The 27733-nt window shown below is 41.0% G+C and overlaps 4 protein-coding genes and 1 pseudogene across 6 annotated transcripts; all 5 read right to left on the reverse strand.

Annotated features, from left to right (window-relative positions):
• Positions 1-2969: 2969 nt before the first annotated feature.
• On the reverse strand, positions 2970-17154 carry LOC145495439 (uncharacterized). 2 transcript variants are annotated; one of them, XM_081475053.1, is made up of 3 exons: positions 16734-17154; positions 11710-11834; positions 2970-5783 (listed from the first exon to the last, which is right to left on the reverse strand). In XM_081475053.1, exons 2-3 carry the CDS (start codon positions 11782-11784, stop codon positions 4380-4382), a joined length of 1479 nt encoding a protein of 492 aa, XP_081331179.1. In that variant the 5' UTR covers positions 11785-11834; positions 16734-17154; the 3' UTR covers positions 2970-4379. The 2 variants fall into 2 exon arrangements, with proteins under 2 accessions (XP_081331179.1, XP_081331180.1); XM_081475054.1 differs by lacking the exon at positions 16734-17154 and adding an exon at positions 14641-16727 and having other exon boundaries at positions 11710-14596.
• Positions 17155-18638: 1484 nt separating this feature from the next.
• LOC145495463 (uncharacterized) lies at positions 18639-19203 on the reverse strand. Its single transcript, XM_081475091.1, has one exon. It carries the CDS (start codon positions 19191-19193, stop codon positions 18855-18857), a length of 339 nt encoding a protein of 112 aa, XP_081331217.1. The 5' UTR covers positions 19194-19203; the 3' UTR covers positions 18639-18854.
• Positions 19204-20967: 1764 nt separating this feature from the next.
• LOC145495449 (uncharacterized) lies at positions 20968-27722 on the reverse strand (annotated as a pseudogene). The gene is made up of 2 exons (XR_014050419.1): positions 25686-27722; positions 20968-21035 (listed from the first exon to the last, which is right to left on the reverse strand). The product of XR_014050419.1 is annotated as an uncharacterized LOC145495449 (transcript).
• LOC145495455 (uncharacterized) lies at positions 21651-22206 on the reverse strand. Its single transcript, XM_081475075.1, has one exon. The coding sequence runs from the start codon at positions 22201-22203 to the stop codon at positions 21652-21654; it is 552 nt and encodes a 183-aa protein (XP_081331201.1). The 5' UTR covers positions 22204-22206; the 3' UTR covers position 21651.
• Positions 22291-23853, reverse strand: LOC145495470 (uncharacterized). Its single transcript, XM_081475093.1, has 2 exons — positions 23308-23853; positions 22291-22558 (listed from the first exon to the last, which is right to left on the reverse strand). Exons 1-2 carry the CDS (start codon positions 23695-23697, stop codon positions 22292-22294), a joined length of 657 nt encoding a protein of 218 aa, XP_081331219.1. The 5' UTR covers positions 23698-23853; the 3' UTR covers position 22291.
• Positions 27723-27733: the final 11 nt, after the last annotated feature.

Raw genomic sequence — 27733 nt, forward strand, 5'->3', positions numbered from 1 at the left:
CTTTTCCGATGGAGCATCCACCACGGAACTGCGTACGAGGGTTGGAAACTTGCAAGGGTGTCCCCGATTTTCAAAAAGGATGACAGCACCGATCCAGGAAATTATCGTCCGGTCTCTATTTTGTCGGTTCCAAGCAAGCTGCTCGAATCTGAAATCAATACCGCCATTGTCAATCATGTGACGAACAATAACTTGATAACTCCTAATCAGTGGGCCTATAGGAAGGCTTACTCTACTGAGCTACTTCTCATTCATCTCACAGAGAAATGGAGGAAGTTTGTTGATGACGGCCTCACAGTCGCTGTCGCTTTTGTAGACTTCAGGAAAGCCTTTGATAGCGTATTACATTCGCGCTTATTGGACAAATTACATGGACAGTTCGGCATTGATGGTGAACTCTATGCATGGATGGATAGCTACCTTTCGAATCGAAAGCAGTTCACGACGATAAATGGAAAAGAATCATCGAAAATGTACGTTAGGTGCGGAGTACCACAGGGCTTGGTGTTGGGTCCTACCTTGTTTACGCTTTTTACGAACGATTTACCTTCATTCATTAAATCTGGAGATACTTTTATGTACGCTGATGACACTACGGTTTTCTGTACAGGCTCCTCGCAAGACGTCGCCTGTAATTTACTAAATTGTGCCCTGGAAGAACTTTTCACCTGGTGTGTTAACAACCGCCTTACTCCACATCCTGGCAAGTGCGAGGTAATGTTACTCTCCAAAGCTCGGCTTATTGGTCCGCTGCCTGCCATTTATATTGGCAAGTCCATCATTGAATACAAGGCTACGGCCAGGCTTCTGGGTGTTACCTTGGATCAAAACCTGGGCTGGATACCTCACCTGAAAGAAGTCATTAAAAACTTTGCAAACAAATTGAGCCTCCTGAAGAAATCCAAGTTTCTACCCAGTCATGTGTGCGAGTCACTTTACGTAAAGGTTATCCAGCCATCCATTACGTACGCGATGCCCGTCTGGGGCGGGATTAATCAGACAGAGTTATTTAAAACATTGGAAAGACAACATTGCCGTGCTGCTAGAATTATTTTTGGCTTTCCACCGGACATGCCAACAGTTGACGTTTTAGCTACCGTTAAGTGGCACACTTTAACATATATGTATAAACTTTCTTTAATTAAACTTCTTTCAAGGGTTATCATGGCATGCTCCCTAGCACTTTGGCTGAAGAGTTGATTATCCACGGCGACAGACCTTCTTCACGACTGAAGCATGGGCTGATAGTACCGAGTTTTACCTCCAGATACGTTAAAAACTCCATTTCCTATAGAGGGGATGTCCTCTGGAACGCTATATGGCGAACTAATAGATCGATACTAGAGAGCACAGACCTGAAATCTCTTTTGAAGGATGATGTTAATTGTAACACTTTTAAGGAATTTAATTTTAATGTTTTAGTCCCACAAATAATTAACAAAAGATCGGAAAATTTTATTTATTTTTAACTATTGATCTCATTCTTTGTTATCAAAATTATATTTTTTATAAGAATTACTTAATTCTTGTATTAATTTTTAATTAACTGTATTAATTATTTATCTATTAATTGTAGTTATTTTATGTATCTTATTAGTACACGACCCCACAAGCTTGTTAGCTTTGACGTCTTTTATCGTGTATAAATAAAGGTTGTATGTATGTATGTATGTATGTATGTACGTACGTACGTATGTATGTATGTATGTATGTATGGTTAAAAGGCACACTCTGTAAGAACTTGGTAAATGGGATGCCATACAGTGCAGTTGGAAGGAGGTAGAGAGATGCGGTTGAGCGCGTAATGTAGATAGTCTTTTGCTAGCATTAATCTCCCTTTCCAAATTCTACATTAAAAGGAAGAAGCTACTTAAATCAGAAATCTAGAAAAAATAAATATTAGGCGCCGCTTTTGTCTTACGTATTGTAAGTTGAGAGTCATCTTGTGTCATGGTTTTACATCTTAGTTTAGCCTTAGTTTTCAAGTTTTTGATTTGTAATCTGTGTTAATCTCCTGCGCTAAAACATCCTAAATCCTTCATGGTTTTTTTTATTTATTTATTTATTTATTTTTTTTTTGTTAATTGCGATACTACACTTAATGTACAATTTTACAAAAACTAATTAAAAGTTACTTACATCGCTATCACTACTTACAAATTACAAATTACAAAACCAATCAACATTGCTTTCAATACTAACAATATAACAACCTTTTTAACTGGCAGGAGTTAATTCTAAACAGCGATATTACTAATAGAGAAAAAATTAAAAGTAATACAACTAACAGATACAATACTACTGCTACTAATACACTATTCTAACAACTGACGAAAGTAAATATGAACGAAAAATATAGGGCCATAAAATACTAAATTTAAGCTGTTGAAATGAAAAGGAGAACTTAAATATCATACAATTAATTTGCCTGTTTAAACAAAAGTTCAAAGGAGAGGTCAGGGAGTTGTAATGACTGGAGTATTTTGTGCCACTTCTGTCACTTCTACCAAGTACTAAACAATGATTGAATAACAAGGTGCTTTTCTCTCCTTTGAGACCTAAATATTGGCGTAAAGTTAAAACTTGTGAGGCTGGTATTAGATAAACAGAGACGAAAATTGTTGAACACTATTCCAAAAGGCTTCTGTGATCGATCGGGCATTCCCAGAAAAGATGAATTAACCTTTCCTGTGCTGTTTGAGTTTATGGAATGAAATATGACAAACTCTACGTACAAACAAAACTGTGCCGAATTAACTCTGTATGGGCACGTAACTTTTGCGTTTCTAAATTAAAAACAAGGATACAGTAAAAAACCCGCGTATAAAGAACCTAAGTTTTTTGGAGCTAGGCTAAGGTTCTTAGCCTATAAAAATAGTGCTAACTGGAAAATTAGGCTATTAAGGTTCTTAAACAAGTTCGTATTTTTAAAAATTAACAAGGTTTTTGTCATTGGTGGGTGTGGCCTATTTTTGGTATTGCATACATAATATATGTTATAAAAATTCCTTTAATTCAAGCATGTTAAAGTCATTTATGAACTTTATATAAAGCTACGCAAGTTACGCTGAACAAAAACAACATTAAAACATGGCGCTGCATTGCCGCTGGGCCAAACATGGTACTTGTGTATTCAGTGTTTGACTGAATTTCTCAAAATAAGAACCTGCTTCAAACTTGTAGGCTAAAACAGGTTCTTGTGTAAAAGGGATCTAAATGCACAATCTTAGCCTAGCAGGTTCTCATACGCAGGTTTTTACTGCAATCATCATTAACCAGACAACTTAAAGAGAGAAAATGTTACAGTTATTGTACGTATTTTTTAAATTTAAGCTACTGCCATTGTCAATTCAATCTGAGCAATATCTAGCATACAAGTTCTACCAATTTTTCTACTTCTAAATGGACTTTATTGCATTAAACTTGAAGACATTGATTAAGGGCTGATTAAATTTGTTTGTTCAAGGTACATCTCTGTTTTGTATTCTTGCAGCATTTTTACACAACTTAACAGACCGAGATGAACCTTATTCTTTGTGTTCCTTTTCTCTACCAAAACTATTGAAGTTTGTTATAAATGCTATATGTGATGGCAATTTTAAATTTCATTCTAGTACAAAATTTAACCCCTGAAATTGTTTTTTTCAATAGAAGATGTAATGTTCTAAAGTAAATCTTCAAAATTTTGATTAATGAAAGACAAGTTGTTTCTCGTTTCATTAACGAAGTTGTTTGTAAATGGAGGAAGGGTACAGCAAAGCTTATGAGAAACGGCACTAGTCAGAAGTTACTATGTACGGGGACGACGATCGAAACGGCCCCTTTCGTTTTACACTGTTCAATCTAAGTTAATCCTTTCTATTTCTACGAGTTATATTAGGGTTCCAAAGCAACCTAGTCAAGTTTCCTAACTGAAGTGCCTTACGGTTTCAGCCAGAGTGCTGTTAATTACATCGGTGAGTATTTAGTGTGCTTTCGATTGAGCATATTCCAGAAAAAAGAATACGCAATGTTTTATTTACAAATTTCTTCTTGCGTGATTTTTGGACCATTTAAACTCTACATACATCGAAATATTTCATTTTAAGCAGATTTGTAGGTGCTGCAATACAAAGAATACTATATAAAAGCAAGTGATTTCTAGAACGTTTCTTCCACATTTACTTATTTCGAAATACGATCAATCGAAAACGCACAGGCCCTTGGTTCCTTTTGTGAGTACAGAGGCACAGATTACGTACAACAAAAGAAACAATACAACCAAACAATGAAGTTCCCAGGAGAAGTCTATCAGTGTTTCGTTCCTTCGCTTCTCTTGTGACGACGGTACCTCCAGAAAGACCCAGACCCTTAATCATCCCTATTCTTAGTGCTATAGGTTATTTATGGTAAGCGACGGCACAAACTGCTTTATGAGACTTCCAGTCTTTTTTCTGGCAGTCTTTTGAGCAGTAATGTACGCTTTTACAACGTCCGCATGTTAGCAATTTGACGTTCTCTTTATGGCATGTTTTACACATTCCCAAAAAATTTACTCTTGGGAGATTCCTAAAGGCTCTTGGGTCATTTGAAATAATCATGGCCATTGATTGCCCTGTCGTGATTGGTACATGGGTCCTTGCAGTAGAATGACGAATTGACCGATTAAGTCTTTCGCGCGCACCAGGCAGATCAAAGTTTGTCGGGTCAAATGTCTGTGAGTTTTTAATCTGCAACAATCGCCTGCCTTCCTTCTTGTAGCTCTCGTGGATAGAGACAGATTGTAGCCATTTGATAGCAAGGTTGAAAGCATCAATTCCATATATCTCTTGTTCAAATGGGCCATCCGTTACCAAATGACTCTCAGGTGGACTGATGCCCGTCCCTCCGATAAGCTCCACAGTATCTTCCTGGCCAATTTGCAAAAGTTTGAGCTGTAACGTTAAGGGTATTGTAAGGTTATGCTGGTAGTATAGAGTGTGGCCGACCTCCTGCAAAAAGTCTACGAGACAAACATCCCCATCGTCAATAATTTCCGCATTGGTGGCTTCGTCGTTGGATGTCATCATCATCCCAGTGTAATCGTCTTGATAGGGTATTGTGAACACAATGTCTTTAAAGTTTGACAAGGGTCGGCGCCCAGAGGGATAGCACGTGTGCGGGAGGTAGTACATGTATTTTAAAGGCATTACCTTTGGATCCCAGTCGAAGACAGGACACAGAACGCGGGTTTGGAACATGCGCAGATTCATATTTGATGGGACCCTAATGTCGCGGTAAATAGGCACAGATGACCGTAGAACAGAAACACGAACCAGAAAGCTAGTCTTCTCAAGCGACAACGCAATGCGAGGCGATTTTCTGTTTTCTTTAATGTTCTTCAAAACGGCTTCCTGTAAGGGCCTTAATTTTGTACATTTTTTGACTGACGACATAGCTTTCATCATACCTTGAAACATAAGCTCGGCTCTGTCTCTAAATAGCAGGTAGGCGATCGGACGTCTCATGGTTGCTTCAGCAGGCATTGGATCGCTCGTGACTTTATACTGTTCTGGATATTGTTGATACCAGTCATAGCTGTCATCGCTTTCGTCGCCACTATCTTCGTCGCTGTCATCGTCGCTTTCGGGATCTCTTCGGCTCTTTTTTCCCTCTATTTCGGGGGTTTCCTCTTCGGGCGGCCACGATGGCATATCCCTTCCATCCTCTTGGCACCAATGCTGAAAATTCAAATATTCCTCTTCGTTTTCTGCATCAAACTCAGCTGGGTAGACTAATATTCTACCCTGGCTGTTTTCTTGATCCTAAAGCCGAACGAAAGCAAAACATCGTGAAAACAACTCTTCAGTTTCAAATGTGGGTTGTGTGATAAGCGATCATGATTCTATATTACGTTTTTAATCGTTATATTGATATCTTGGGGCTATAAATTGTAAATATGGTTTCAGTTTTAAAAATATATACACTACTGAGCCTTTGTCTTGCTTCCCCCCCTTTTAAGGAGGAATGATAATGGTAGTATGCACAAATATTTACAGTATATAAGAGGAATAAAAACTACAAAGTAACATAAACAAGAAGAACATAAAAACCTTTCTCGTCAAAATCATTTACGTCGACAAAAACAGTAAAAAGTAAACCAAAAAACAAGAAATGACGGAACCCGTAGCTTAACGTATACCCTAAATAACTTTTTTCTCATCTTGAAAACGATGACGAGAAGGAAAACTACCGGCCAGGTGCACGTGGCAAGACTAGAATATTTTTATAACAGAGCTTTAGCGCACGAAGCGCGCCAGCGAAGCACCATGGGTAAGGAAAATTGGTAAACAATCTAGCCGAGAAATTTTGGTTGACGTCATCGTTGAGCGAACGAGCGTCCTTTCGTCCGTACAGCCTCTCGGGAAGGGGGAGGGGCGTCTCAGAGTAACCCGAACGGGGGAGCTCAAGAATGTCCTCTTTCTTGGCAGGATTTGTATATGTAACAGGACTATATGCTGTCCAATTTGGAAATAATTGGAAGAGAAAAATTCCTAGGACTGCCAAATTGGACGAGGCCGTAGGCCGAGTCCAATTTGGCAATCAGAGGATAGCATCCAAAAACAGATGAACAAGGCAAATATCAAGCCTCAAGTTTTCTCACTTCGCTTCGCTCAGCACGCCACAGGGTCCTTGTGCATGTTTGAGTGTTCTTGATCTCTCAGTATTCTCCGTCATCTCGAGTAAATCAGTAGGATCTATCTCGGGAAACCTAGCTGAAGACTCCATTTGAAAGTTTGAGACGTTAAAAAGGTGGACAGAAAAGTTGGGAAATTCCGCCATTATCAAAACATAATAAACAATTATTGGATGTGGTTTTTGTCATATCCGGAATAATCAAGGTCGAAGTAAGTGTTATCAGCCGAAGCCGAAGGCTGAGGCTGTCAGCACTAACCGAGACCTTGATTATTTCGGATATCACAAAAATCGAATCTCATAATTGTTTTATTATACACTGTTTTAAAGAAAATAACGGCAAACGCATTATCGCACGGAACACAGTTTGTTTTCGACAAGCCATGTTCTTACATGAACTTGGCATTGCTCTGGGAAATCTTGCCTTGCGTGTGCAACCTACGGATTATTCACTAATCTGCTAGCAGATTAGTGAATAATCTGTAGGTTGCGCTGTTTCCCAGAATTAACTGTAGGCTTTTAGCCAATCAGAAGACAGATGGTGACTGCAATGTCTTATAAAAACTATTATAGCACCCACGCTTGTTGTATACGAAATGATTATAGTCAACTCAAAGCTACATGCCTCGTTGGCTATCCATTGTCTCATATCCAACCTGCACTCATGGAATAACTGTTAATTATTTTCGGGCTTCATAAAACGAGCTAGGCTTTCTTGGGAATCCACTCAATTTAGAGCTACTGTGGTTATGCTTTGATATGGTGTGAGCTTGTATTTTGTGGTCTAAATGAAGCTAAAATATTATTGATTGAATGATTGACTGTTTGATTGACTGATTGATTGATTGATTGATTGATTGATTGATTGATTGATTGATTGATTGAGTGAGTGAGTGAGTGAGTGAGTGAGTGGGTGAGTGATTGATTGATTGAAAGATACCTACACTCCAGTAACAAATATCTCATCTCATCAACTAGCACAAAAAATGGCAAATGCTCCGCAATTAACCGATTGCCTACATTTTAAAGGGCTTGCTTTGAAGCAGGAAATAATACAATGAATGTATAATATAATGAATCAGTTAATCTTTTGCTGATTTTGCTGACTTTCACAAATAGTGTGCTAAACCCTTAAGAAAAATTCATATTTCTTGTTTTGTTTTTTTTTTTAAGTTTGGCTTGGGATATATCTATCAAGGCCTATTAATCTTTTTAGTTATAAGCTGAAGCAGTAAGTTTCGATTGCTCGCAAATTAGCAAATACATTTACAATACAGCAGCATCTCATTGTTATAATAAGAGACAAGCTTGTCTCTTATTATAACACTGTAGGACAAAATTTTCAAAATTTGCCAAAATCTCGTTTAAACTCTCCAGGATGAGAAAAATTGACATCATTGAATGTTCACGAGTCTTTCTTCGGTAAATTACCCACACATTGAACGAATTTAATGTCAACCCCTGATCTCCATACAAACTCTTATATTTTAGCTACAGTTCCCCACACAACCTCTTCTGTTACGCTTGGGTGACCTGTGATGTCACGCACCGCCATAACTCTGAAATTCAGAATGTGCTTGTTTCCTGATGAAGCAAGCTATTATGCTGAAAACTTGTTAACAGATATAAATTTACCCCCTCTTATGCTTAAATATGGGGATAAAATCTTTCATTGGTGGCTCTTCAGTTTTGGATTTTAGAAAACGATGCAAATGTGTGGAAACAAAGAATTCATACTTGAGTCCTAGATTGAATGTTTTTTTGTTTTTTTTTTTTCAGCATGAACGTCTCAATATTAATTTTATTTCAAACCAGTTAGAACCCAGAAGTTCACTAAATAACTTAATTATTTAAGTGTGTTTTGCCTGTAAGGCGTACATATTAGCTTTACACAACTTCACACAAGGGTATACTAGCAACTTAAAATTTTTTTTTTGGGGGGGGGGGGGGGTGGGAGGCGGAGAGATATGGTAGAGATTTAGGAACTGAGTATATTTTAACTGCTCGATTTCACTCATACCCGCCAAAAATTTTCAGAATTATTTCATGAGGGAGTCCCCGTGTTAACTAATAAGGGATATAATGATCAATTAAAATGTTGTCTTTCCACCACACAACGTCATAACTTTGTGAATATTTGATAGATTTCTATGAATTTTTGCCATGAAAATTGTCTTGTGAAGATCTCTTCGTTGAAGCCACAAAATTGTGACCCCCTCCAGTCTAAGACATGGTTGACCACCCCGACAAGTTTTTAGTTCCTTTTTTGGGATGCAAATGGAATGCAGGACTTGTTTCATACCAAGCTATGCACTAAGAACTGCTAAATAAGCTATAGTTTAGGGGTATACCTAATATAGTAGAAGGTTGATACTTTTTTGAAGTCATTTATTTTCGCATTTTGAAGCAATTTCTTTCAGAATGTCTACTTCCTTCCGCACACCCCCACCCAACTTTTCTGGAAGTACCCCCCCCCCCCCTGGGCCAATTACCAGGGGCCGAGGGCAAATCCCCTACCCCGCACGCGCCGATCATTAGATTTGGCAAGATTTTCTCATTTCAATATTGATAATGAAAAAGTCACCCATTAATTTTTTGGACTAGTGCAATCTTTTCAGTATGACCGAACGACGACAATCATTGCACCTTTTCAAATTTTATTGAAACATATGGTTAAGTGATAGGACATGCACTCTTACTGGGATGGGACTCAAGTGTTGGTGCCCGGGAAGTACTCCCTTATATGAGCTATGTAGGTATGGGCGGTCCCAAAGGGTCGGTTTTTCAGCCGTTTTGGTCATAAATGGGGCATAATTATCAACTTCTTTCAACACTTAACCATATTTTTCGCGAGGCGGAGAAATCAAAGACAAACTATTTTTATGGCCAATAATTCTGGTGTCGTCAGAAAAAATGGGAAGCTTAGTAGTCCTATAAACACAAAGTGAGAAATCGGCCTCTCAACATCTGCACGCGCTTCGATATGGACGTTTTTTGGAAGGTTTCTTGGTCCCATCTTTTGAATTTCTTCCATTGTGTTTTCTATGAAAAAGGAACGGCTGATAATGGGAAAGGAAAAGTGAATTTTAGGTCCATGTCTGCTTCCTCCGCCCTCATGTGTTAGCAACTCGTTATATTTTCCAAGGAAAGGTAGATAACCTCCCAGTAGTCTTGGCAGTAGTACAGGATTCAGTTGCCATTAAATGGTAAATGAAAACTTACGATTTTCTTCTTCTCCTAGTGCTACCTCTACGGCAGAATTTATTGAAGGGTCGGGACGACGGCTACAGTTAATTTCTGCAGACCGGCGCCATTATTTACTTTTGGAGTCTCGTAAGTCTTGAGAATTGATCAACTTTAACACAACCTTCACCTCAAAACTGGATCTAGAGTGTACACGAGTATTAAAGGAAGCTATTTGCCACTACTCAGAAGGTCAACAAACGAACCTGAACGGAAGAAGATGTATTTTCACCGGGTGCTAGGGTTATGCAAACGAGCTTTGACACGAGCAATAGCTATGTAAACACACTGACTGTGGCAGATTTTAATCTGTTCTCGCGTGCAATCCAAGGAGATACCCACCGGTTTGAACTTATAGAACGGTTGATTAAGACACGAAATTTACTGTGATGTGCTTTTTAGGCTTCATTTAGACCCAACTTTTGAGATTTTCCCCGTCAAATTTGGCTAAATTAAAGTAGATGATCAAAGGCCTCGGAGTAGGGTGTCTTCCAGCCTCGCTGGTAAGCTTAGAATTTTTCAAAAAGTTTCCATATTTCGTCAGTCAAAGTAATGAATGTACCTTAAAATTCGTATGAAAACGAAATTCCGTGAGCTGCATTTTAGGCGACGTAGCACGCTTCACAAAATCGGTGAATTTTACCTTTCTGGTCACGGTCGGCAACCTCAGTTCGGCCAAAATTCAATTTTGGCTCGTAGCAAAGCAAAAATACGGAATTGGAAAATAATAAATTGCTTTTTTATATGTGTCAAACCCTTTTCATTGACAAAAAATGAAGGAAAATTATTTTTGGTCCCGAAGTCGAGTGGACCGCTATTAGCGGGACTGCCACTTAAAACGACTGAAAAGTAGGGTCAAATCCAGGGAAATGGGACTTGGTTTGAGTTAGCGGGGGAGTTTGAGTTTGGATTTATATAACGAACGTTCAAAGAGATCTAGAGAGTGCTTACCAGCTAAAAGCGATTGACTTATGTCGACCATGGCTTGAAAAATTCATTCCACAAAAAAAAGGCATGGGAGGGGGGAGTGTATTCTCTGGTTCCCCTGAAATCTGCCCATGAATTAAGACTCTTGAACCTTCTGGGATAAACAGGCGTGACAAAATTTAACATATTTATATTTTTTAATGTATCCACTTTAGTATATGTTTCCTTTTTCTCTATTTTTATCAACCAATCATGTCACATATTAACTTTAGTATCATTTCCTTTCCCCTTAGGGCAGATTATCGGTGCCACGCCCAAGATGCATGCAACCGGGCTGCTAGGTCAGCGATAGTTTTTTAAAGAAAATTCAAAATGGGGGAGGAAGACATTCACACTCAACTGACGTGGGTGTTTGAGGTAAAGAATTTTTACAAGATTAGTATTGATTGTTGCATGGTCTTTACTCGTGCACTTTTTGGATTTGATTGGGGACAAAGTTATTTAGCAACATTGGTTACACCGCAAAATTGTATAAAAATGCTTAGAGGTACATTTTTTGCATATTTTTGCATCAAATCAAATGAAGGAAGGGAGCAACAAAAAATTTTTGTTTTTTTGAGCAATTTTTGTTACAAAAGCAACTTTTGACTATTTTAACAACTTTTTTAAAAATTGCGGGCAACTTTTTGAGAAATCTCGAGCAACTTGTGGAAAGCCCTAGCTTTTCTCATTTGCATTATAGTGTAATCAAAAGCCAGGTGCTGAAATTACAATTGTCCAAAATTTGCCTTTACATAATATTGGATTATTTAATTATTAACAACATCCAAATAAATAACTGTGGAGCTCCACTTTTAGGATTGGTTAAATCTATATATTATATACCTTATGATCTTGAGCATTCTGCGGTTTGTCTTTGACATCCAATTCCTTAGTGTTGGCTCCTTTCCTTTCACTCATGCTACATATATCAGGACATATTCATCTTTAGTTAGCTTTTCTGCCATTGCCTGCAAAAGTGAAATGTCACATCTTAACCCTATGTGCTCCAGGCAACTGAACCGCACCCACAATTAAATAAATCAAGACAAACCAGTCAACCCCCTAGCCTCCAAGGTTTGAAATAATTTTCTGACTGGCACCAATTATTAGTTGGGCAGTCGAATCTATTTTTGCTCGGTCAAGAAACAATTTTGGCCGGACAAATGGTTGAATATCAAGCAAGTGCATTTAGTGAGCTTTCATTGTAGAGGTAGCTCATATTCAGTGCAAAAAGTACAGAATTACACAGCACTGATCCACAATGTTCAATAAAATTGATATCATTACACTTTTACGTCCCACTATCACTTCCTTTCGCTACTTAACTATTCAATTTTTATTCAAGCTTAAGTGATTCACGCAAACTAAGTTGTCATTGTTAATTTCACCTTAATCTAGTAAAGGCCTTAAGTTTTACGATACCACGTCAAGAGCCGTCTGTTTCACTTTCCACATTAGGCTGCAACATTACAATATGGATTAAAGTCAAACCTCCCCACAACAATCACCTTAGGGATGGTCAAGGAAAGTTGCCGTTGTAGAGAGGTGGCCATCATGTGGAGGTAGGGGTGTAAGATGACACCTTTTTTTTTCAGGGTTGCAACATTTTTTGTCTTTAAAAATACTTGATTTAGCATATAAATACATAACACTATCAAAATATATCTATAAAACAGAAACTAAACAAAAGCAGAGACTAAAGACACCCTAAAAAATGAGGTTTTGTCAGTCGTTGAACTGGCCTTTGATGAAAGGTTATTTTTGGCAGTTGGGACAGGCTTTAAAGGGCATTACCATTGTGGAGAGGTGGTCATTGTAGAGAGGGTAAAATCAGACTGAATGTATGGACTGTCTGCCAGGATAAAATAGTTGCAATGGCTGTGTAGAGAGGTAGTCGTTAGTAAAAATTTTATTGCATTAGCATACACACCGATAGACACGCTACTCTGGAAGACCCATCTTTCGTTTGCTTTCTTTTTCTTGCAAACACGATTAATGTACAACTTAATGAAGAACAAGCTCTGAATCAAATTTTCCTTTGAAGTGTAATCAACCACACAAAATGTCTGGTCATCCAACCATTTGATCACACAAAACCAATGTTTGACCAGACAATGTCCGTTGACTGACCGTTATTTCAAGCCCTGCCCCTCATCCAAAAAAGTGAACACGAAAAAATCACACTGAGAAATTAGAAGGAGCAGACTGCAGAAGTGTTTGAGTGCCAACGACACTTGAGAGAAAGTACCCTGTGATTAAAAGTTTTCAGAACTCGTGTAGGTTGTCCTAATTGACTTCTGACGACAGTTTGTCTTTACCTAAACTTTGTTCCCTTTTCTCTCTGTTGAGTATGAAAGCAGACCTTATTTCATGTGGCACTGAGTATTCTATGTTTATATGTGCAACCACAATAGAAAATCAAAGCAAGTCTCTTACAGCTGTTAATGCTGTTAGTTGTCCCCGCTGTCATCATCGTTGATGTCGTCGTCGTTATCATCACCATTATCATATTTGAGACAGGCTCCTTTCGAACTGTACTGACTAAAAACTGAATTTCATAGAGGGGGAGGGGTGATATAAATGGAAAGTAAAAGAATGTCTTGACAGGCCTTAATTGTGACCTCAAGTTCACTTCAAATTTTAATACAGTGAAACCTGTATTAAGCAGACCCCATATTAAGCGGACACCCTCTGTTAAGTGGCCACTAGCTGAATTCCCAATTTTTTTCCCCCACATGTACTGTAAAATAAACCTGCATTCAACGGACACCTCTCTTAACTGGACGCAGGCACCAATATTAAGCCAGTTTGTTGCACAAAACCTGCAATAAGCAGACACGTCAAGGGCTTTTTACTACTTAAGGTTTAGCTGTGACTCCTTTAACATTGTTCAGCAATGTCATTATAAAGTTAAGTGATTATTCCAGATTGATGCATTGATTGACTGGTCATTGTACTATGAGCAGTCTTAGCTGGTCTTTGATCTTACACTGTGTTACCCTGTGTTACAAAAGAGTTAATAATTAACTATTATTGCACAACATATTTGAAACTGTTTTGAGCGGACACCCTGTTTTAAGCAGACACTTGTGAGGGTCCCAAGGGTGTCCGCTTAACACAAGTTTCACTGTATAATTAAAGCTGAATGTACTTTTGATGTAATATATCTCAAAGCCGTTGTAATGAATTGTCTCTAACCTGATTCAATTTTCATTGCAGTATAGTATTCGTATTTAATTTATTCACCTTTTATTTAACATTTATATCTATGGGCATTCATAGGCGTATGAGCTGGGGGGTGAGGGACAAGGGGGCTGCAGTCTCCCCAGCTACAGAAATTGTATAATTTTTCAGGCAAAACCTTCATGATTTGGGCAACCACACTTGAGAGACGCATTACAAAATAATGCTGTTGGCAAGATTTCCAAATCTCATAAAAACGTTTCTACTTTTTATGAATCTCTGTGTGATTAGACGCCCAACCTGGAGTCTGTAGGCCATCAAGTGGTTTCTTATGAAAGTTGGCACCTTAAAAAGTGGGGGGGGGGGGGGGGGGGGGGGCTTTACCTGAACTTCTCTAAAACTTTGGATTTTTTGTTTTTACCGGGATTTGACTATTAAGGTATTGGAATTTTATTTTGAGAAGCATTGCTCCCTGTAAGTTCAAAGCTTGTTTTCTCAAAACGAGTTATTTTTGCCTTTGAGAAAGATATCTCAAGAAGGATTTAAGCTTTTGACCTCAAATTTTCAGGATTCCTAGATCTCAGATCTCACTGTGTTAATTGATATGAATGAGGGATTTGCTGAAGAATTCTTAGGATAAAAGTTATCAAAATAAATGTTTCACAATTTAGATTGCAAACTTTAGATGGTTGTCAGTCAGCTCCGCATTTTCAAAGTCTTGCAAATTCCCTGATTCATTTCAGCTGATCATTTGTTTACTTTAGAATACAAGTAAAAAGATGTGTTTTTCTGTAAATTGTACATAAAAATCTTTTTTCAAGCACATAGGGGTCATGCACAGCATGTGATACTTTGAGAGCCCGGTGTCATGTTACAATATAATTGACACAGCTTGGAAAGATACATTTTTGTAATTTGCAAGCATCTGGCTTTTCAGTGATATATAGTTAAGTTATGGTTTTGATGAAAATCAGGGTTGTGACAACTACAAAAACGGGCATATTTTAGGTAAAGCCCAGGAGTACAGTGTAAAGTGTAGCATTAATGTATCTGCTGCTGATCTTACCAGTAAGTATTGTTTTCGCACTGAACATATCATGGTTATCAGTCGGGACAGCAGCATTTCCTTTCCTTTCTGGCCTTTCCTTTTAGATTTCAAGGTTTGTAAGCTACTTTCTCTGACATTTGCCTAATACAAAGAAGGACTTAGACTGATGATATGAGTGACCTGGGGTTTTCTGTTAGCTACAGATTGGTTAAATGTGTATGGTGAAAATCCACGATAAAGATATCATTTCCTTTCCCAATTTCATTTTCCATCAAAGAAAGGACAAAAATCAAAGCGAACGAAGACCAAGACTTTTGTTTTTGTGGAAGCTCTGAAAAGAGCCATTTGGAATGTCTTACACCTGCTTTCAGTGTTATGTCCGTAGGCGACATCTTTCGACATACCATCTTTTGACATGCTATGTAAACAGTTGCAAGACCGTTTAACTCAGTGAAACTGGTAAGTTTTCCAGTTATCAGCTGAGCAAATGACAAATAAATGATAATTACTGACCTCAAATGAATGAAGAAGATCATGGACTTTGCATGTTTCCCGATTTACGGCTTAATTCAGACAAAGCCAGAGTGGTCGATTGGCTCTAAATAGTGACTTCCTGTACAATTGGGCCATTACTGATCAGTTAATAGTTGAAAGATATAAACATCCAAAACAGTCGATTTATCTCTCACAGCTGAATGACTTCTTGATACTCCTAGCCTTAGTCTGATGTCAAATCCATTTTTCACAACTAAATGTTGAGTTCCAGTGTAAAGAGGTCAGTTGTGCTTACATTTTTTATGTAGGCCTGGTTACACAGCATGTCAAGAGATGGCATGTCAAAAGACAGTCACTTTGCACATACCACTGAAAGTTGGTGTAAAAAGGGGTGTTTCAAATTTTGTCTTGAATTTTTCTGTGGAGGTGTACTTCTCTAGTATGTCCATGTTGTGTACCATCTTGTTTACGTGGCTTCTGAATTCATGGAAGGCTTGCAGTGTATGCTGCACAAGGGTGCATCCAGGATTTTTCCTAGGAGGGGGTGCACCATTAAGGAATGGCATAAATGACTGGTGAGGTAACCAAATTTTAAACGCAAATACGAAGAAGAAGGTTTCATCTCAGGGGAGGGGGTGTGTGCACCCCCTGCACCCTCCCCCCTAGATCCACCCCTGCTGCAAGTCTGCCATGGCCAAAACAAGACTCTCAAAGGGGCAGGCATGTTTTGCAGGTTGCAGGTTGCAGGTTTAAAAATCGACTTTTAAGTCTAAGTCTACTTAGCACTTCCGTTAGCCTGAATAGCACTCCAGTTAACCTAAATTAGCTTAGGTTGCTTGCCAAGTCCCAAGGTGCCTGTGCGCCTATGTGGGCATTTTTGTCTTAAAGATAACAAGGAAACATGAGACCAGAACGATCACTTTGCCATGATTTAAATAGATTTCAAGTCGATACTGTCTCCATTAACAAACACAGGACTTGAGGATACTGCCGGAGAGCCTGGCGGCGACGAAGGACAGTCGAAGCAGAAATGTCGTTGTAACACGGAAGATGTAAGTAGTTTTTTCCGGAAGCGTGCTTTAAACTGCTACTACTGGTACGGAAGGTATTGAAATCAAACAAACAAGAGCAAAGCTCTTACCTGACAGCTTAATATTCAGCGACACGAAACATAAATACAAAGTGGTTCGAGGAAGTCACGTCGTCCAACCCTGCTAGTGTAGATTTCTCGGAAACAGGTTTCTCGTGTGCGCGTGCGCAAAAGTTTAAAAGACTGCTCAGGAATCGGGATTGAAAGGGAGCGGGTCGACGAAGGGAATGATATACGGAGCCCATTAAGTGCCATTAGGGAGCTTAAGCACGCGCGTTTTTGAGACGCGGACGGCAACCGGAAGAAAAGATTTCGCATGTTTGGACCGTATTGTCCCCCAGATTTTTATACTACTCATCTCTAACGAAGAAAAGATACTTAGCAATGTGAATATGATTGTGTGAGGACAAGTTTAAAGTGAAAAAAGCTCACTTCCGGTTACCGTCCGCGTCTCAAAAACGTGCGTGCTTAAGTTCCCTATTAATTCACACCTCCAGGTTTAAATTTCCCCTGAAGTTTTGCCCGCGTTCTGTCTTTTTTCCCCGACTTTTTTCCTGCGTACTCATTTTTTTCCCGACTTTTTTCTCGACTTTTCTTCCGACTTTTTTGCCGACTTTTTTCTCGACTTTTTTTCTCGACTTTTTTCCCGACTTTCTTCTCGTCTTTTTTCCTGACTTTTTTCCCGACTTTTTTCTCGACTTTTTTCCCGACTTTTTTCTTGACTTTTTGCCCGACTTTTTGCGGAAGGCCGCTGAACGCTAAGTGGTCAGTGCTGCGAGGAAAGAAAACATGGCGGAAGTGTGTGATCACAGCTTCCAAACACTCGAGGGACTTGATCAACTGTACGAAAGTAAACGACCAACAGCGAAGAAGATAATTACACTGTTCCAAGAAGAGCCATCAACCGATGCTGAACGTCAGAGTCTCGACTATTTGAAGAAATTTGTCAAGTCTCTGGAAGGGAAGGCGCTTTCTATGTTTCTACGCTTTTGCACAGGAAGTGATGTGATCACCGGTGACTCGATAAGAATTTTTTTCTCTTTATTGGAAGGGCTCCAGAGACGCCCTGTGGCTCGTAAATGTGTTCCCATTTTGGAGCTTCCTACGTCTTACCAATCTTTCCCGGCTCTTGTTGAAGAGTTCACGAATATCATGAACGACAGCCAGGCATGGTCATTTGACATAATTTAATAGAATTTAATAGCGTTTCACTTATTTTTGTAAAACAGGTTCAATTTTCTTTGCTTAAAAAAAACAAAGATAGCTGATATAGTAGTAAACCTTTACCCTGTGAACCACGCATTGTTTTGTTAGAAAAAAAATAGTGTCCAAGGAATGAGAAGAGTGAACACTTAGTTTCATGTTTTTGTTACAGTTCAAATGAGTACGTGCAATCAATTTCTTGACTGTTAAATGTTAACAAGTGATATACATGGATTGTATTTGTTGCGTTTCAATTTTCTTTGTTAAAAAAACAAACATAGTGCTCAAGGGAAGAGAAAAGTGGACATTTAGTTTCATGTTTTTGTTATAGTTCAAATGAGTTACCGTCGTTTTCACTATTCCCCGAAAGTCAAAAACCTTGAAAATAGACTTCGGCCGATTTCCGTCAGTCAAACTCCACTCACAACCGCTGACGAATTTCATTGGTCAAAAGTGACACATAACCTAACCGTTAGCGTTCGAAAAGTAAAACTTCTCGCCAAATTCGTCAGCAGGTGTGGGTGGAGTTAGATTGACGGAAATCGTCGGAAGTCCATTTTTACGGCATTTTGATTTTCGTAAATCGCGTAGCAGTAAAAACGACGGTAACAGTACATGTGATCAATTTCTTGACTGCTACATGTTAACAAATGTTTCACATGGATTGTATTAAATTATTTCAACAAAAGAATAAATTGTCTTAATCGACGAGTTCTGTTTTTTTAGGGAGGACGGGGCGGTGCGGGGGGGGGGGGGAGGGGGTGGGTAATCACCCTAGAAAAGTAATGAACTGCGAAATAACCTCACTGGTTTTCTCAAACGTAAACAGCCCGGAAGCTTTGGGATCAGAACAAAACAGAAGTGTCAAAAGGGCTTGAAGTTCAAACTGATGCCCCAAGACGCATGCCCCAGGAATCTTAGATTTTGTCTATTTCCTCAAGTAAGGTGACATACAAAGCTGTTGCCTCTTCAGGTGTGCTTGAAGAGCATTATGATTTCTGCCAACTGTTTAAATTCATCTGAGCAACCACCTTGCGGAGGTCGATAGCAGTATCTCTCCTCTGCAAGTTCCAATTCGTCCAAGTCGACATCCACCATATAGTTTCTTGTACCCGACACTTCCGGGAGAAAGAACAGCACATCGGGCCTACCAGACGGAGATTCCATGTTTGTTGAAGGTCGAATTCGATGGAGATTCCACAGTCTTGCTGCGCGATGAAGTTCATCACGCAATAGAGGCATGAAACAAAACTTGAGATATTCTACCTCAATACAGTCATCGTCGTCATAAAGGCCGCAGCTCCTCATATCTTTGAAAAAATCTATCCACCATATGATGCAGTCTTTCCCCAATGTACTCCACCAGGCTTCGATTCGTTGGTTATAGAAACTGATTTTCCATAGATAAAACTATAATCCCCCGCCCAATCATCTCCACCATCTCGCCTAATAAACCTTTGTACCACTGCGACATATCAGTAGTATAGGACGCTCATATGAGCGGTAACCAATCAGGAGCCGAGAAAGACAATAGGCTATTGTTTGGAGAACAATGGACGCTATTGTTTTCCACATCCAAGATGGCCGCCACAAATTTCAGCCAATCAGGAGCCGAATTAAGAACAATGGATGCTATTGTTTTCCAAATCCAAGATGGCCGCCACAAATTTCAGCCAATCAGGAGCCGAATTAAGAATTCAAGATGGCGGCGCCCACGAAAGTCGGCCATGTTGGAAAACAGCCCACCAGCCTCGACGGAGGACTGGGATCGGTCTCACGGATTTCCATGGCGACACAAATCACGCCAGGGTCACGCAAAAAATGTCATGCAACTTCAAAATCGATACTTACAGTGTCCTGTGGTCCTAAACGACAGAGGTCCGTCCAACAAGCGACCATGATGGAGACTGAGAGACTTGTGTCCGAGGCACTTATATACCTTTCTATTCGTTCCAAAGCATCCTGGGACGCTGACCTCATCGGGAACCAATCCTAGACTTGCCCCACTCCCTTCGCAGTCGAAGGGGTAAAAATAGGGGTAAGGGGGTACTCCCCGTTCCAAAGCATCCTGGGCGGATGACCTCATCGGGAACCAATCTTAGACTTGCCCCACTCCCTTCACAGTCGAAGGGGTAAAAATAGGGGTCAGGGGGTACTCCCCGTTCCAAAGCATCCTGGGCTGATGACCTCATCGGGAACCAATTTTAGACTTGCCCCACTCCCGTCGCAGTCGAAGGGGTAAAAATTGGGGTGAGGGGGTACTCCCCGTTCCAAATCCTAGATTTGTCCCACTCCCTTCTCGGCCAAAGGGGTAAAATAGGGATAAGGGGGTACTCCCTCTTAGTCTGCTATTTAAAACCTTCACACGTTTTGAAAAGGACCAAAACAAAGTTTGTTGACTCACGAAATGGAAGTTAGAAGAAGTCGAAGACTACTAGGATTGACCCCGAAGTAGATGAGTTCAAGGACAAATGTTTCATCTGTCAAGGCGACCTTGTCATTGACTCCTTGACTCGATGTAGTGCGAAAACTTATTGCTGTGGAAAATTTTTGCACAAGAGATGTTTGCAACAGGAGTTACAATACTCAGATAAGTGCGGACATTGCAAAACCTCAAATCCTCGGGGGAATGAAGATGAGGCACAACTTTCACCTTGGGAGGAGGTGGTACGAGAGAGGATTACCAACGCAACGAATGCCATCAATAGGTATCGGCGAGGGGGACGGCCTTATCATATTCACAATCGTAATATTGTTTCGTGGAGGACCTTGCCGTACCATGCGAATCTTTCTGGTTTGAATTTTATACAAGACTCACCATCTTCGTGCAGGAAAGGGGAAACGCTACCCTGTACATCCATGCCTATGTCAACTTACTCAATCAATAAGGCAGACGGTGTATGAAATGTTCAGTAGAAACATCCCAACGGAAGTAATGCTCTGCGTACGCGAAGTAAAGTTTAGGTTATTGTTCCCGTCGTGGCTGCACTACGACGCTGAGGATGAAGTGATTATCAACAGATTAACTCTTCAGTCATCTTTTTCACCCCCCATTTACCCTGAAGACACAGCTTGGGTGTAACGTGTAACTTTTATTGTAACTCAAAACACTCGTAAAACAAAACAAAAACAAAAACAAAGAGTCTGAGTCTTCATAACGTTTATTGAATAATGATAATAAAAATAATAACATGAGCTCCGAAAGAGAATTGGTTAGAATTTTTAACTCCTTAACTCTTGACCGTCGGTATTCCACAAAGTGTTGGGAACTAAACTCGTTTCCAGTTTCACAGACTCTTGGTCCCTGGCCCCAAAACGCACGATATTCTGCCCTAGTTTTCTTTGCTTTTGGTCATGAAGTCTTTGCCTGATCCGTTCCTTATTCTTGGCATAGTAACTTCTCCAATACTCGTTGATCCGTTCCCTGTTGTTTTTACAGTATTGTCTTCGATAATTTCTGATGTGCTCCTTGTTCTGTTGACAATAGGCTCTCTGGCTGCTGGCGAGTCGTTCCTTGTTGTTTTCATACCATCTTTTACGACGGGTTTTGAGAATCCCGACGTTCTGTGCACGATATCTCTTTTGTTGGGCCAGGATTCGCTGTTTGTTCTTGGCATAATATTTTTTGTGGTAGGCCTTTTTACAGACAACCTTCTGGTCATTCCCTGACAGTTGATTGGAGCAATTCATCTTGCATGTGTGGCGTCTTACAAATAATGACTAAAACCCTGGAATCACACACTCTTATAAGAGTCACATGGCTAATTCAGGTCTTAACCTCTTCTTGTACTTCCTCTTCGTCATCATCGTCGGGGAGTAACTTCTTCCGCATTAGTCTGTTTAGCAGGAATTTTCGTTTTGCCACTGCCGACTCGGCCGCTTCGTCAAAATCCATGTCGTCTTCCTCAATAAAGCGTCGAAGAGTCTTTATGACTTTACGGTGTATTGCGTCGTGTTTGATACGGTGAGTCCATTTTCGACGCTCTAAGTAAGTCCTTCGTAGCCTTCTTCTACTTACAGGTAATAGGACATTGAAAGCAGCATTTTCGGCATAGTTTTGGGATTTTCCCTTATCCAGGAACTGCTGGACTTCCTTCAGGTAGGTTTCTTTGACGTCTTCCCCGACGTTTTGACGTAGCGGACTCCACGGATCTGGTTCATCGTCGTCCGCTTCTTCTTCCTCTTCGGAGCTGCTACTATCTTCATCTTCTTCCTGTTCCTCTTCAGGCTCCTCTTCATCCATCTCTTCTTCCTCTTCAACGTTCTCATCATTGTTATCTTCCACGGGGCCAAAAATATCTGTTGAACGATCATCCATGATTCTCGTCGACCTTCACCCAAGACAACGTACTTCAAATGAACCGAGTCGATTAAACTGATGTTTAATATACCATTTTGGGCAATGATCAGACATCCTCTCTCTTTCTTCGATGCCAGCGCGGGTATCCTTCGTGCGTCATGAGGTGACTAAACACGCGTTTCCTGTCATCACTGGCGGGATGTAAATCCAGGACCGTGTACCCAAACGGTCGTTCGGTCACTTTTTGATACGCGTCCATCATGTCTTGCCAGCAAGTGGGAAAAGCTTGAAGCAGTAAATTCTTCATCCCTAATTGATCTCTCGGATTTTTGAAGGCTACGATGTAGTGGGCGTTCCTGGAAATACTCTTGGCGTATTTCCCTGAAGTGAAGTGAAGTGAAGTGAAAGACTTTATTTAATGAGGGTGACCCGTGACAGTAACTTAAGTTACTGATAAACTTGGGGCCCTCAGCTTAAAATAATTAGAATGCTAAAAATATATTATTTACAATAAAATGCTAAAATACGATATTATTTACAATAAAATACTTAATTAAGTTACTATTAAAAATGGTTACAAATAATAAACTGGACTTACAATTTCAAACATACTACGAATAATAAGAGTTAAAAAATTCCATTAGTTTTCTGAGAGTTAAGAATAGTATTACATAATTTAGCCTTAAACGATTTAACGGACTTCTCTGTTTTTAAAGACCGGGGTAAACTGTTCCAATCTTTAATAGTTCTGACGGCGAAAGTGCGTCCTCCCTCAGAGGCGTTTCTGTGAGAGGGGCATAATAAATTTAAATTACAATTTCTAGTACTTCTCGAATGGACGTCAGAGTTCTTCCTTAAAGATGTGTTCATGTATTCAGGTAAAGTTCTGTTTATCCTTTTGTAGGCCAGTGCACATCGATTTATATAAGCTTCTTTGTAAAAGGGGATCCAGTTTAGCTTATTAAATAAAGTGACAGTTCGACTAGTACGTTGTGCTGCAAGAATAATACGCGCAGCCCGTTTTTGCATACGGAGAACTCTCTCGAGTGCCTCTTTGTTACACGATGTCCATACTGTGCTTGCATACATGAAGAGTGGTTTGATTACTGCGTTATAGTAGATATAGATCCCTGGTGGAAACATGTCTTGGCACAAGTACAACACGGTGATATTTTGATGATGAGAGTGTTTGGTGAATAAGTCTAGCAACGCTTTGTCCTCACCTCCCTCTGCCATCAGATCGTCCAGTACGAGTAATCCGCCCTTCGGAAACCATGACTTGAGATGGTCTGACTCTGGAATCCCTTCGTGAAATTGCACACCAGCGTCTTCCATGTCTCTAAATCCGTCTTGCCACGCCCCGTAGCAATAATGAATCGTAGTGGGAGGGTTTACAAACAATTCTTCCAAGTGATCCAAGAGTAACGATTCGGTAAAACATGTCTTGCCACAACCAGAAGGGCCCACGATCAAAATACTGGAGGGTGTCTTGAACCGAAACGCTTCTCCCATTTCTATTCTACCAGGGATCCCATGGTGCTTTTCGGTAGGAAATGTGATATTTGGGACATCTCGTGCCTTTTCTGATCCACTCCTTTGACAACTATGTTTTTCGTGACGAATTCTACTGTCTGCACGGGAGAATAGTCTATGACAATATCGACAATAAAGGGACATGACTCCTTACTAGTTTGACTCAAAATGAATTGAGGCAGTTAATGCCTTAGTTTTATACATGATTAATGGTCGAGTTGACGAGTGTGGTGGAAGCGGTGGCGGTGGCGGCGGTGGTGGTGGTGGTGGTGGCGATGGTGAATGTGGTGGTGGTGCAGGTAATGGATGTGGTGGTGGTGGTGAATGTGGTGAATGTGGTGGTGGTGTAGGTAATGGATGTGGCTGTGGTGGTAAATGTGGGGGATCTGGCGGTGGTGGTGGTGGCGGTGGTGGCGGTGGTGGTGAATGTGGTTTTGGTGGCGGTGGTAAATGTGGTGGTGGTGGTGTAGGTGGTGGTGGTGGTGGTGGTGGATGTGGTGGTGGATGCGGTGGTGTTGGTGGTGGTGCAGGTGGTGGTGGTGGTGGTGGTGGTGGTGGATGTGGTGGTGGATGCGGTGGTGTTGGCGGTGGTAAATGTGGTGGTGGTGGTGGTGGATGTGGTGGTGGTGGTGGCGGTGGTAAATGTGGTGGTGGTGGTAAGTGTGGTGGTGGTGTAGGTAGTGGTGGTGGTGGATGCAGTGGTGGTGGTGTAGGTGGTGGATGTGGTGGTGGTGGTGGTGAATGTGGTGGATGTGGTGGTGGTGGTGGTAAATGTGGTGGATGTGGCAGTGGTGGTGGTGAATGTGGTGGTGGTGGCGGTGGAGGTGGATGTGGTGGGAAATTTGGTGGTGGTGGTAAATGTGGTGGTGGTGGTGTAGGTGGTGCATGTGGCTGTGGTGATGAATGTGGTGGATGCGGCGGTGGTGGTACATGTGGTGGTGATATAGGAGGTGGTGGTGGTGAATATGGTGGTTGTGATGGTGCATGTGGTGGTGGTAGTGAATGTGGCGGTGGTAGTGAATGTGGTGGTGGTGGTAAATGTGGTGGTGGTGGCGGTGGTGGCCGTGGTGGCGGTGGCGGTGAATGTGGTGGTGGTGGTGGTGGATGTGGTGGTGGTGGTGGATGTGGTGGTGGTGGTGGATGTGGTGGTGGTAAATGTGGTGGTGGTGTAGGTGGTGGTGGTGGTAAATGTGGTGGTAGTAGATGAGGTGGTGGTGGTGTCGTAAAAGATGGTATGAAAACAACAAGGAACGACTCGCCAGCAGCCAGAGAGCTTATTGTCAACAGAACAAGGAGCACATCAGAAATTATCGAAGACAATACTGTAAAAACAACAGGGAACGGATCAACGAGTATTGGAGAAGTTACTATGCCAAGAATAAGGAACGGATCAGGCAAAGACTTCATGACCAAAAGCAAAGAAAACTAGGGCAGAATATCGTGCGTTTTGGGGCCAGGGACCAAGAGTCTGTGAAACTGGAAACGAGTTTAGTTCCCAACACTTTGTGGAATACCGACGGTCAAGAGTTAAGGAGTTAAAAATTCTAACCAATTCTCTTTCGGAGCTCATGTTATTATTTTTATTATCATTATTCAATAAACGTTATGAAGACTCAGACTCTTTGTTTTTGTTTTTGTTTTGTTTTACGAGTGTTTTGAGTTACAATAAAAGTTACACGTTACACCCAAGCTGTGTCTTCAGGGTAAATGGGGGGTGAAAAAGATGACTGAAGAGTTAATCTGTTGATAATCACTTCATCCTCAGCGTCGTAGTGCAGCCACGACGGGAACAATAACCTAAACTTTACTTCGCGTACGCAGAGCATTACTTCCGTTGGGATGTTTCTACTGAACATTTCATACACCGTCTGCCTTATTGATTGAGTAAGTTGACATAGGCATGGATGTACAGGGTAGCGTTTCCCCTTTCCTGCACGAAGATGGTGAGTCTTGTATAAAATTCAAACCAGAAAGATTCGCATGGTACGGCAAGGTCCTCCACGAAACAATATTACGATTGTGAATATGATAAGGCCGTCCCCCTCGCCGATACCTATTGATGGCATTCGTTGCGTTGGTAATCCTCTCTCGTACCACCTCCTCCCAAGGTGAAAGTTGTGCCTCATCTTCATTCCCCCGAGGATTTGAGGTTTTGCAATGTCCGCACTTATCTGAGTATTGTAACTCCTGTTGCAAACATCTCTTGTGCAAAAATTTTCCACAGCAATAAGTTTTCGCACTACATCGAGTCAAGGAGTCAATGACAAGGTCGCCTTGACAGATGAAACATTTGTCCTTGAACTCATCTACTTCGGGGTCAATCCTAGTAGTCTTCGACTTCTTCTAACTTCCATTTCGTGAGTCAACAAACTTTGTTTTGGTCCTTTTCAAAACGTGTGAAGGTTTTAAATAGCAGACTAAGAGGGAGTACCCCCTTATCCCTATTTTACCCCTTTGGCCGAGAAGGGAGTGGGACAAATCTAGGATTTGGAACGGGGAGTACCCCCTCACCCCAATTTTTACCCCTTCGACTGCGACGGGAGTGGGGCAAGTCTAAAATTGGTTCCCGATGAGGTCATCAGCCCAGGATGCTTTGGAACGGGGAGTACCCCCTGACCCCTATTTTTACCCCTTCGACTGTGAAGGGAGTGGGGCAAGTCTAAGATTGGTTCCCGATGAGGTCATCCGCCCAGGATGCTTTGGAACGGGGAGTACCCCCTTACCCCTATTTTTACCCCTTCGACTGCGAAGGGAGTGGGGCAAGTCTAGGATTGGTTCCCGATGAGGTCAGCGTCCCAGGATGCTTTGGAACGAATAGAAAGGTATATAAGTGCCTCGGACACAAGTCTCTCAGTCTCCATCATGGTCGCTTGTTGGACGGACCTCTGTCGTTTAGGACCACAGGACACTGTAAGTATCGATTTTGAAGTTGCATGACATTTTTTGCGTGACCCTGGCGTGATTTGTGTCGCCATGGAAATCCGTGAGACCGATCCCAGTCCTCCGTCGAGGCTGGTGGGCTGTTTTCCAACATGGCCGACTTTCGTGGGCGCCGCCATCTTGAATTCTTAATTCGGCTCCTGATTGGCTGAAATTTGTGGCGGCCATCTTGGATTTGGAAAACAATAGCATCCATTGTTCTTAATTCGGCTCCTGATTGGCTGAAATTTGTGGCGGCCATCTTGGATGTGGAAAACAATAGCGTCCATTGTTCTCCAAACAATAGCCTATTGTCTTTCTCGGCTCCTGATTGGTTACCGCTCATATGAGCGTCCTATACTACTCATATCCATTCTCAGTTCCGCAGTCAGCTCTAATAACCCTTGCATTTCTTCCAAGTTGCCGCACACTGTCAACAAAGTACTGAGAAATAACGGTAGGACCATTGTTGGTGTATCCAACGTCAAGCCATAAAATTCGCCTACTAAATCCATCGATGACTCCATGGATACAAAAACCAAATGGCTTCAATTTATCATAGCCATCAATATCCCAAGGTGATTTGGTCCCTTAGTTATGTATTGCCTCTTTTTTAGCCTGTGCCTTGCTCTTAACTCAACCCCTTCAGGATCAAGGATCTTTACCAACTCCCGAACGGTTTCTTTGCCAACAACAATGCGGTGGTCATTGACTAATCGTTGAGTAATTTGCCCGTATCCCACGTTACTACTGCTTCCTCTAAGTTCTTCTTCTACAGCTTGAACAACCTCCCTTAAATCGCTGGCGTTTCTTCTTTGTCCGAGTCCTTTGGCTTTTAAAATCCTCTTTAACTGTCTAAGGCTTAAGTTGATGCCATGACTGAATACAAGAAACAACAAAATCTCTGTATACTCCAGTCCAAGATGAAAATAGCTTTGTATTAGATCGTCACCTCCAGCAAGGTATTCTTGCAATGTAGGAATGTAGTTTGCAAGTCGAACGCCATCACATGTGGACGCTTTCGAAACAAATGTCAGAATTAGAAGCACGGCAGAAGCGCTGGCCATTTTGGCGTCGCACTGAAGAGAAAATATCG

This window comes from Orbicella franksi, chromosome 8 (genome assembly GCF_964199315.1).
Source record: "Orbicella franksi chromosome 8, jaOrbFran1.1, whole genome shotgun sequence".
In the NCBI taxonomy this organism is placed as follows: Eukaryota; Metazoa; Cnidaria; class Anthozoa; order Scleractinia; family Merulinidae; genus Orbicella; species Orbicella franksi.